The following is a 12010-nucleotide window of genomic DNA, read 5'->3' as shown; positions in this document are numbered from 1 at the left end:
GTAGCATCAAAACACGTGACGTCATTAAGTTTCTACGATTGTTGTTTCCAATAAAAGTGACGTCATTTGCAAAATATTTATGAATGAAAATGACGTCATATGTTTGTAAAATTCAATGACGTCACTAAAAAGTGAACTTAGTACTAAGAAGGGCGGGGTATTGAAAAATATAGTTCACGTCCTAAAGTTTGAACCAAATCAATCAGAATCGTGTTAGAATCGAAATAATATTTTTATATTATGGTTTGTTGTCGAATAACCCACAGTAAGTTGTATAGATGCGTGTTATCAAGTCACTCGTGCTTCGCACTCGTGATTTAATTCCTACGCATCTGTACTCCTTACTGTGGGTTATTCGACCACAAACCATGATAGAAAAATATTATTTCTTAATTCAACAAGTCATTACCTAAACGTGTTTTGTGTATTTAGACAATACATGTAGGTATATGTTTACCACAAGTGAACTTGTGGTTTGGTACAGTTCGTTACAGTATTCTGTGTCAACATTAGGTGAAGCGGAAATTAAGTTTAGACCTATCTTTATGATTTCAAAACCACACTTGTATGAATATATTATGAATTAAAAACATTTTTGTCTGAACGCTGAACAAGATCAGGGCACTTATGGGCACAACGTGTGTTTTATCGTTTGTCAAGAAGAGAAAGAGAACAAACATATTGCTTGTCATTTTCTGTCTTAAATATGTGCAACAGTTCGATGTTCATCCGATTTAATGTATATGCACGATGTTGCATTTCACGATATAACTGCATTGTAAGAAAAACATACAATCATGGATGTCATGTTTTCTTCATAGGGTCATGAACTTAAGTATATAGTTAAAGAATGTATTGATTTGTTCATTTTATCGGCTTAACACATGAAGTTTCACACGAATATTCTAAGACATATTGAATGTTTTGAGACAATATTTGTTTGTATTATATAAATTGTATGGTAATATATTACTTTTAATGCATGCATGTTTTTTAGTTTAACGTGAAGGATTTAAATCAGCAACATACACTATTATATCAGCTTAGTTGTGCAAAAAATGATGTTAGTATTTATTCGATCAGTGTTGCTCCAGGTAAACCTCTGCATCGTAGTATCTGTTGCGTAGTCATACTGTCCGCTTTTGATTCCGCGGAACCTTGCGAAAATGTATAGCATTCGCACAGTCTGGTCAGGAGCAACGCTGGCCGCATACGGCAGAAACTCATAACGTATTGTAATGAGTGTTGCTATACAATATTACATTTCAATATTATATTTTGACATTTATGTTATAGAATTATGTTTCTTGATTTGTAATCAAATGTATATCTTCAAATAATTGTTGTTAAAGTCATAAGTTTTACATTTTGTAACAAAAAATATCCTTCAAGACAACGTTCCGAACCCTATATTATATTTTGCAGCATTTTATATATCAATTAGATTTCATTTAGATATCATAAAAGCAAACAATTTCGTTATTCAAAACAAGTATACAGGCTTTTAGTGATATTTTTTTAAACGATAAAGCATTGATGAAATAGAAAACCATAATAACAGTGCAGAAGTCCAACCAGAATATAAACGAATTTAGAAGTGTATTCAATTTATAATAATTTTACTTATTTATCCGACAACTCCTTCATGAACAACCGACATTTGCAGTATTGAAAAATCCCCACTGTTTTTACAGATTAGTTCATACGAAATATTACCACCTTTTTGGTTCTACTGCAAATTCGATTAAAGGGGTCGGTATCAATGGAAAGCCTTGTCTGCCTTTTATATACTATTGATATATTTGCTGTGTCATTGAAATGATGTGGGCATCAATCATATGATATGTGCTTATAATAGTATGGTGTGTACTTGCCATAGTATGATGTGCGTTTGCCATGTTGTGCTGTGTGTTTGTGATAATATGCTGCGTGTTTGTAATCATATGTCGTGTTTGTGTGTGTAATATCCTGCGAGATTATCTTAAATGATGTCATTTTAATTTGCATCGATGGTAGTTGGCGTTAGTTTAATTCGGAGCATTTGGTTCATGTCTCGTTGAAGAGTGCGATCTTAGTATGACTAACCCTTAAGATCTTTGACAAGAAGACAGAAGACAGACAAGGACGCCCACAGGTACCGGTGTAATCTTCGTCGTTTTGAAGTAAATTTAAGTAAACAGCAGTGGATTAATGGCACCATTTCTAGATAGATTCTGAATGTAATGAAAAATTTCTTCTTCCTATTCGTGTTATAGTTTAAAGTGAAAAAGTACAATTCTGACATGAACATCGTATTTTTGTTATATTCACAATTTACTGATTTACACATATGAACTGCATTTCTGCTTATTATTACGCATATGTAAACGCGATAAAAAATACCGAAGCTAGCATTTACTTACCATTATACGACCAATTAAATTGTATTATACATAGTCATGTTGATAAAGAAACTAAAATTGTCCTTTAGCACATATGCCGATAAAACGGGAATATACGATTTAAATGATAACGTTTTATTTTCTAAATCTCAAACCAACAAAAGAATATGAATAAATCGGGTAAAAGAAAACTAATTGAGTGTCCAGTAATAGTATCATAAATGATATATGTTTCATAATGATGAGACTCAAAACGAACGAGTTACTTTCATCGGTAAGACGCTAACTACATGTCGGTAACACGTATTTGGTGCAGAACTTCATATTATGTCTATGTGTCCTATGAACATATCTGCACAGAAACGTTTGAATTTCACACTAGTCACACTAATTTCAACCATTGCCCATGGCTTTGCTGCATGACTTAGCTTTCCACTCTTCAAAATATATTTTCAATGTATAAAACTTAAATTTGTTTCTTCCACGCAAATTTTGAAATCGCAACATACACACTCTTGGTTACAATAACAAAACCTAGAAAGAGCATGTGTATCGAATTGTTAACATGTTGCTAGTACGCGTATTGTGATAAATGTATAAGTAGCGACGTCGTGTAAAATCGCGGTATTAAAACCGTCAGATGACACATTCTTAAAAGGGTTTGGTATGTTGTAGTGATATTTGAAGATCTCAGCTTTAATAATGTGCTGTACCTATTGCCATTTGATGTATAGGAAATCGGTTATTTACTTCAAATTTAAGAATAGCGGATGATAGTAAGATAGTATCCCGATGGTTGTTTCGGATTTTCCTTTGTTTAATTGAAATTATGTCCAAGTTAACGTCGCTTTATTCATTTATTGGTGTTAGTATGAAACATTGCATGCTAATATCATGTATAAACAATGTATAAACATAGGAAACAATATAAAATGTGTATGTTTGAAATTAATCATGCAATATTTGTTGATATGGTACACGTTTAAATAGTTCGAGGTAGTGTTACGACGTTCCTGGTTTGAGTATTAAACCTTTTGAAATGTTTCGGGCGCACACTCGATGACGGTATCGCCAGTTTTATAAAAAGCTAAAAGATGTGTCTTCGAATCCTCTGTTGGAATCTTACTTAAACCATTCGGTAAAGCTGGTAACTGAAGATTATCTGTCGTGTTTTCGCTTGCATTGAACACTCGTGCACAGTGTCGACTTTTAACGGCGGAAGAACAGTGAAAACACACGGAAGGTCTACATTTCCACACAAGTAGGGCCACTACGATAAATAAAACTGTGCAACAAAGTGTGCTCAGCAGCATCAAAAGCAGCCAATTCGTCTGCAAATAAGGATGTAACATTTGTAAAATTAAAGAGTTTTTTAACATAAGAAAGGAAATGTTGTGAACTACTTGCGAACGACAGGTCGATAAATGGATAAATTTAAACTAACCGCGCAGTTGTTCAATAATGTGAAGAATAAACCATGCTTTTGAAAGGAAACATTAGATCCTTGCAGCTCATAATTGATGTCCTAATATATTAAATGCTTAGGCACGAATGTTATTTAGGAGTACTTATTATCAAAAAGTTAACCATCATTACATTTTGTCCGTTGGTCCAAGGGTTTAACCTTTCTGTACATAGTCCGTCGCGCCCTTCAGTGATGCACGCAGTGTCATTGGCTGTTTTATCAATACTTCCGACTCCAAGTACTGACGAATTACTGTATGGTGGGAACAATGAAAGTAAACGTACTCATAAACACTTTGTATTTATATTTGAGATATATATTAAATGCATGTTGCACGGCAGAATATTTTAAATTTTTATTTAATTTAATACTTGTTGGCTCTGTTTATCACTATGATTTCAACTTTCATAAAATTATACGTTGGCGATAAAGAATTGTGTACCTCATGCGCAGAAAATTAAAACTCTAGGTACATTGAGTGAATCGTATTATAAACATGATTGTTGTTATATGTTTGGTATCTTTTTCAGTTTTATTACTCAAAAATAAAAAGTACCTGTTATCTGTGTTGTATTTCAGCAAACAACGATTCCCTTCTTGGCTGGAGTGACAGCCGTCGTCAAGGTAACACATAGTCCCACAATCACACTCCTCTCCTACCTCTACGAGACCATTACCGCAGACCGACAGTGATCTATCTAATGATGATAACGTAGCTCATTTTAAGCTCTGTTTAATGTGTAATGCACGAGAATACACTGATATAGTAAAACAATTCATTGATCCATATATTGTCCTATATTGTTATTGTTTTAATAAATGCACACATTATGTCTCGGAACAGGCAGTTGATTTTATTGAACAAAGCATAAAACATAAGCGTTTGCGTGTTGTAAAACGAGCATTTTTTTTTAAACTACCATGGTTTTCTTAATTTAAAATAAATGCTGAAATTAAATCAGTAAAAACGGTAAAATTTACATTTTGAACACCACAGGTTACGACATAAACGGTCGATTTTATTAACACTTATGTTTTGAAAGTATGTCCAGGTATATTTTGATGATGAACAATATAACTGTATGTTAAAATTCATGAACAAACCTTTAAAACACGAGGTCCTATTAGGATCGGAAAGGATCTTAGCAATGCTGTCCACGCTACACGGAGAGAGACGGTAATTATTGAGATCTTTTCCATCAACTGTTACATTGTGCATGAGGTAAAAACCGTCTATTTCTGGTATGCACTCTATACCGCCTGTATCATGCTGAAATGAGAAATCAAGAACAAGATTGGGTTAAATTTAAATATATGTATTCTTAGCTGCAAAAATGATGTTGAATGAAAACATTTCGTTTATCACATGCTTTACTATGTGTTGCGTATATAATAACTATTGCGATGATTAAAGCGAGATTATACGATTTTGTATATGTGTTAAATTGTAATATATTGATAAAATATGTTACAATAACACAATAGGCAAGAACAATTATACATTGAAGACGAATTTCATAAAATGCAGCAAAGGCAAATTAGCGCCCGAGCCGATTGTGACGAAGATTTTTCGTACATATTTTCCTACAATTACCGAAGCATTCGTCTTTTTATTATGATCAGAGTTAGTGTTCGTGTGTCGTATGAATATATATCGTTGCAGGAATTTATCAAAGCGCTGAAGGCACTGAAGTTGTTCGCTGTTGTCGTCCTTGATTAGCTTGTGCGCATTTCATAGGCTAATCAGTGTACACAGGCTAATCTTATCTGGCATGCACTAAGCCCCATTTTCCCTGAAAGCAGCCTATATGTAAAAATTTCAATGATAAACACTAGACTGGCCAATATGTCGTCTTACAAGCTGATAAATACACGCACTGCAGTAGTACAGCAGACGCTCCTAAGCATTCGTCGTCTGCAGACAAGCAGCGGTAATCGTTTCTAGCGTAGTGAGTAACCGTACTTAGCGTAGCTAAGCCATACCGATTTGCAAAACATGCTCTGTAAATTTAGTCGGCCGCTAACGCGACCAACTAAAAATGAACCGTTAAACTAAATTTAGATTCACATCGTACATGGATGATATACATGCTGGCGAATTTGACTGTACAGACATTTTCGAATTCAGAATTAAATATCTGGCTTAGTTCGCATTTCTCGACACATTGGCTTCTTAACTTTAATTTTTATTTATATTGAAATATCTATATATATATAAGTTTTTGTAACATTTTATATATTTGACAAAATCGCATAATCTCGCTTTAAACATTGTGTACTGGAACATATTGACAGTTACCTTTGGCGACCTTTTATTAAATAAAGAAATATGTTGTTGTTTTAAATAAATGGCATCAGTTAATCTGTATAATGTTTCATAATGTATTTTATTGTTTAAGAGTCTTGTGATACGCATGGAATTAAACAAATCTGTTTTGTGTTTTTGGTTATTAATATAAGTTATAAACCGATTCTATGAAAAACATTATTAAGCTGCCAACTTGATAAAGTCTTAAAGAAACATTTTTCGGTATTGTTATATTGTCGTTAAATGTCTTAACAACAAATCTGAAATATTGAAAAAAGTTCTGTTTAGTTATTTTAACTAGGAAAATATTATACAAAAACGGTGCCTTCCCCTGGGTTCAATCCCGGGCCCTCCTGAAGCAAATTATAACGCGCAGTCCCTACACTACGCAGGCTTTTTAATTTGGCGTCTTTTGTACTCTCTGCTACACGTTTTGCTACACTTTAGGTGATAGGTGAAAAACGGTGAAAAGCGTTACGCATGCATTATTATTTCTCAGATTTATAATAGCCATTAACGAATATGCTCAACATGTTTCTGTGTCGAGAATGCCAACTTGCTTGTTTGAATAATGCATAGAATCCTGCTTGAATCTATGACACGTTTTCTGAAATTTTGCATTCCGCAAATCTGTTAACAACTGCCTTTCAACTAGTTTTAATCATTAAAATTTTAATTATAAAATTATGTCAGATATTTTATGCATTACGTCCTAAATTTGAAATGCCATGTGTTTACAACGTTTGTAATGGATCATATGTTTTACATACCAAAGCACCAAGACTGTGAGCCAACTCATGTGCAAGAACCAGATGGGTCAGTGTGCTTGGCATTTAGGGGTTCTCTGCATCTTTGTATAGGTTTACAAAAGCAAAGTTGTGTTCTTTACACACGCCATTGGAGTTACCTAAAAAATTTACAGTTTATTATATAGTTTAATAATTATCAATTAATTAGCATAGGTTGAAATCATAATTGTATACATGATTCCCGATGACTAAGCGCCAATGAATCTGCACAGTTATTATTCCATTTAAGACAAAGTATATACCGCAACAATAGCACATTTTTGTCCATTTGCAACAGGATATAAAATTACGACAACTACATGCATATTGTCTAAAAGTGCCACCCATTCAAACGTTTATTAATATGAACCCACCTAGTTCAGCGGTCATGGACATTCCGTTCACAGGAATTTTTCCCTCGTCAGTCGTCTTGTAAAGTTCTCTGGCAGTAAACAGCACTGACAGGCAATACTGGCCATGTCTGTTGTTAAAGTAGTCATCAGACAGGAAATAATCATTGGCGTCGGCGTTTTCGAAATCTGTATAATTTATTGTTGCTTTGGAATTTTCCGTAACTGAAAGAATATTTGTGGCAATAAGTGTTTTTCTGGTTTTATATCATAACAGCTATTTTCGACTAGCCTTTGTCTTATTTTTATTAGCTTCTTTCTGAAATGTTATAATGGACTAAAACTATACCAGCAAGTGATTAGTATTGGGAGCAAGTAAGTGAAAGAGCCAGTTAGTCAGTGACTCAGTCCGTCGTTAGGTATGTCGTTCATCAAGTTAATTAGTACGTGAATGATACAATAAATGGAATTAATGAACTAGCTACTTACAAAATGTTTGGAATTGTATGCAAGTATAACATAACATTATACTCACGTCTTTTGTATGTGACAGTTTCGCTGTAGCTGTCTAGGACTTGTTGGTATTCCAGACTTGAATTGCAGATACTGCTTGATGTCAGGCCACACCAACTGTCATTGTAAATCTGTCGCATGTTATATATATATATATATATATATATATATATATATATATATATATATATATATATATATATATATATATATATATATATATATATCTATATATATATATATATATATATATCTATATATATATATGTGTGTACAATAAGATGTAGAGTGATATATAACACAAAAGTATGCAGTTATTTCGATATGTGGGGACAGTGGTCTAGTTGCAAAACGCTGGTCAAGATACCGGATACCGGAAGGCCCCTGGTTGGAATTCCGCTCAGATCATTTGTGTTTTCTGAGCAAATAAATGATCCCATGCTCGTTCCTCTCCACCCAGGTGTATAAATGGGTACTTGTGAAGGAAATACGTCAATGTTCATTGAATGCATGCTTTAAACGTGTGACTTATATCCGAGTTAGCATGTGGTTAATGCGAAAAGCGACTGAAGATGTCCACATGTTATCAGACTTTTAACCGATCCTTAAACCTTCAACCTTTAAAGCAGGCAATCTACTACTGATCTAATTATAACATAAACATTTCTTCAGCAGGTACATGTTACCGTACCGGAAATGTCACTTGAAAGGCAAAGTTTATTAAAGTCAAATTCAACATCAATACCATGGTTGAATAGTTTTTCTAGATCGTATTTGTAATATCAGAATACATATAAATACGTACCACTATGCTGTGAATTTCAAACTGTATTCGAACATGGTCCTGTTTTGTCTGTGTATTTGTGTACGGGGGAAAACGGACATCTTTGAATACTTGGTTTAACACAGAAACGTGATCTCGCAACATGGCGTGAACATCTTCCATCGCGTTCTTTTCGTTCTGGTAACAACATTCAGATAATTACTAGTATTTTATATTCAGTAGTGTATGCGTTATTATTTAGCAAGTGACTCCAACAAAACCTCTAGATCTTGTTAAACATGAATATATATAACTATGCAATGGTCCTATGATATGATAATATGATATTTATATGATAATAATAAGTGAACTATGATATATTTATTGCGTTACTTTATAAAGCGGAAAAATGGTATTCATTGTTGGCATCAAAGCTATTCTACGTAAGTGTATACATAAATAAAAAAAATATCTACACCTTGCACTCGTAAACAAACATCATATTAAAATATGTTCATCATCGGTTGTCATTATCGCAAAATAATTCATTTGGTTTTCGACATGTTATTAATGTTTTACAAAAGGTATAGCATAAACACGATTTTGATTGAATAACTGAAAAGTAACATGTGCAATGCAAATGTTGATTCATAGTGCATCGACGTAATTCGCTGATGCTTTAGCAGAAACAATTTTTAAATAACTGCGGGGCTTTATATATAACTTTTTTAGTAAAATGTTATGTAGAAATCCCAAGCATGGACTTACCTGAGAATGTTTCCGTAATGCAAAACTCCATACAAAGGGGTCGACCGTCAGCTCCAGGGAACACACTTGAGACTTCCGGTTTTCTTCTATTGTGTGGTCCCTCGGAAGTTGTGAATCAGTAGATCTTGATTTCCTTGGCGATGTTAGTTTCTAAGATAAACGGGACAGAAATACATATTACTTAAATCAAATTGGTGGTACGCTATTTGATATTTAACCGCGTCTAACTGAATCTAGTCGGACAAGATCGTTGAAATGATAATAACCTTTCGTGTTTTTACATCTGCGTCAAGAAATTAAATATACGCCACATCATTAAACATAACATTGACTTAAGTTGAAGGTCACAATTATTCATATTTTGTTTAATATTTTGTTCATGACTTACCCCAGTGGCAGCCAAATATATACGCAGAATTATTACTAAAAAATACACTGAATACATACATATAAAATCCAATTGAACTTATAAGTTTTTGTATAAGTTTTGATATTATATAAAAATGATTCGGTTCGATGATTTTTTTTATAGTTTTCTCCAGTTTGATGCATCGTGGAGCAAGCCTCTGTTTAAGAGATAATACAAATTACAGTCCAAGAGAAGTCTTGAACAACACGTTCATTTTTCCCCCAAATATATAAACAAACATTGAGGGAAATATAACAAAGCTAAGTAGTTTATATATAATAGACATAACGAAGTGGGATTAATCCATTTCACGAAGATTGTATGTTTATATATTGCTAAACAATAGCTTAATTTATAATAGAGCCATATTCACAATGGAAATGTAAGAGCACTTCAATGTAATGACATTATACCAAAATAAAGCGGCAACATATATTTAGGTCGATAATCGGTGACTTTTAAATAAGCTAGGGTAGTTTGAACAGAAGAATAACTTATGGAATAGTTGATGAAATAAACATAATACAATTAAACAATTTGGTTGAATAAAAAAAGAATCTTACGTATACAAGAGAAGAAGTCAATGCGGACAATAACGAATAATAATTACCTCTTTTATCTCTTTTGAATGATAAAATATCACGTTATCACCTTTGTTTGTGGTAACACTGAAATATACAAATGCTGTACATCAACATATAACAACATGATCACTTATATACATAGTCATCAAATATATTAATCTCACTAAGAAATTAAACATAAACGCGTCTAAAATCAAGTAATAATAAAGTTATAATCAATAAAACAGAGAAATTTAAATTTCAGTATTTATTAAAAAAACTTTTTTAAATAGTTTATTATATACATATGTTCCATATTATTTTACTTGTAATAGAATGGAATAATAAATTTCCGATCCGCGCTTGTATTGCAATCAAATGGTTATTCAAAGAAACCAAGATGTTTCATAAATATTTAAAAATGTAAAAATATTAAGCCAATTTTCCGCATTGCGAGCTGAAAGTGGTTTATAGAACATTATGTTCGTGTAGACTTCAGAAAGTCTATTTAGCGAAACTGATAAAACTGAAACACAAGGTTTTGCGATCGGTTCCTTCTTTTATTGCCGAGCAAATAACATAAGGCCATTGAACAGCAATTAGTACAATGCGGTGATATATTTGTACTAGTTAACAGCTGACATACCATCGTGTGAGGTATGACAGTTGTTTTCGAGTTCACAAATTAAAACATAAATAATAAATGACAACATCAAGTCATTAAAAGTGCGCGAGCGTTCACATCGTTTAATAGCATTGAGTGACGCCAGCTGTAAATACTATGTTACTAAAGAAATACTCCCTCACAGAAACTGTTATATAGCAATTCTAAAATATTTTAGTCTGGGTCCAAGAAATTTACGATTTTATGCAATAAAAAGATGTAAAAAAATCCATGAATCCATAGCAATACAGTGTGCAAAACATACCGATGGAAAGAAGTAGACTCCAGCTTGATTAGTTCTGAAAGCGGAGCGGCTTGCAGGGAGTTCACTTGCCTTTCCTTGTCGTATGTAACGTGCACATAGAAATTATCGCTCGGAGATGGAATGGTAACTTGAGATGAAAATAGTTTCAATGAATAACATTTATTTGAAATAAGTCAGCATGTTTCAGTTGCATGTGGTATGTTGTATGTTCAATCAGTTATATGGTTATTGTATAGTACACATCTGCTATGTGTTTTTTCTAATGTTAAGAAGAGAAAAACATAATAGTAAAAAAAACACGATAAACGACTTAACAGTATTCAGCAGGACGGTAAAGTAGGTCATGGTTCTGTTTATGTTATTCACGAGGGGGGGGGGGGGGGGTAATGCTCGATTATTTCTCCCTGATTGTTGACCTCACTTTAACCTAAGTCATCATAAATAACTAATTGCAGTGTCAACCGGTGGATCTCATATGAAGCGATATAGAAGAGTTGTGACCACGAAATTATTAAAAGCAACCTTGTACACATTAAGCATTATTAATATATGTTTATGATTTAAATGCAAGATATATGATTTTATTCAATTAACCTAAACGTGTGATTTGGTTTATATTGATGCCTGGAGTAACAAAGTCATTTAATTAGCAAATGAATATAAATACATGTTGATATTTGTGACCTCGATATATGCGACTGGCAAAAATTAATTTATGGAAATACCAAATGCAAAACTATTAACATTTATATTAAACTATTTTCCGTATGAAT

The 12010-nt window shown here is 33.0% G+C and overlaps 1 protein-coding gene across 1 annotated transcript in view; it reads right to left on the bottom strand.

Annotated features, from left to right (window-relative positions):
- Positions 1-3224: 3224 nt before the first annotated feature.
- The window catches only part of LOC127830926 (uncharacterized), an 11502-nt gene continuing 2716 nt past the window's right edge, over positions 3225-12010 (bottom strand). Inside the window, exons 2-12 of the mRNA XM_052391336.1 lie at positions 11238-11364; positions 10356-10413; positions 9337-9486; positions 8611-8766; positions 7828-7936; positions 7317-7517; positions 6925-7061; positions 4951-5116; positions 4403-4544; positions 3978-4098; positions 3225-3712 (exon numbers count right to left, since the gene is read on the bottom strand). Of these exons, the coding sequence (XP_052247296.1) occupies positions 6988-7061; positions 7317-7517; positions 7828-7936; positions 8611-8751 (525 nt within the window). The 5' untranslated portion in view covers positions 8752-8766; positions 9337-9486; positions 10356-10413; positions 11238-11364 and the 3' untranslated portion in view covers positions 3225-3712; positions 3978-4098; positions 4403-4544; positions 4951-5116; positions 6925-6987. The remainder of the gene's footprint in view (positions 3713-3977; positions 4099-4402; positions 4545-4950; positions 5117-6924; positions 7062-7316; positions 7518-7827; positions 7937-8610; positions 8767-9336; positions 9487-10355; positions 10414-11237; positions 11365-12010) is intronic.

Source organism: Dreissena polymorpha, chromosome 1 (assembly GCF_020536995.1).
Source record: "Dreissena polymorpha isolate Duluth1 chromosome 1, UMN_Dpol_1.0, whole genome shotgun sequence".
Classification (NCBI taxonomy): domain Eukaryota; kingdom Metazoa; phylum Mollusca; class Bivalvia; order Myida; family Dreissenidae; genus Dreissena; species Dreissena polymorpha.
The sequence above is the reverse complement of the archived record's forward strand: the minus strand, read 5'-3'. Positions and strand labels throughout refer to the sequence as shown.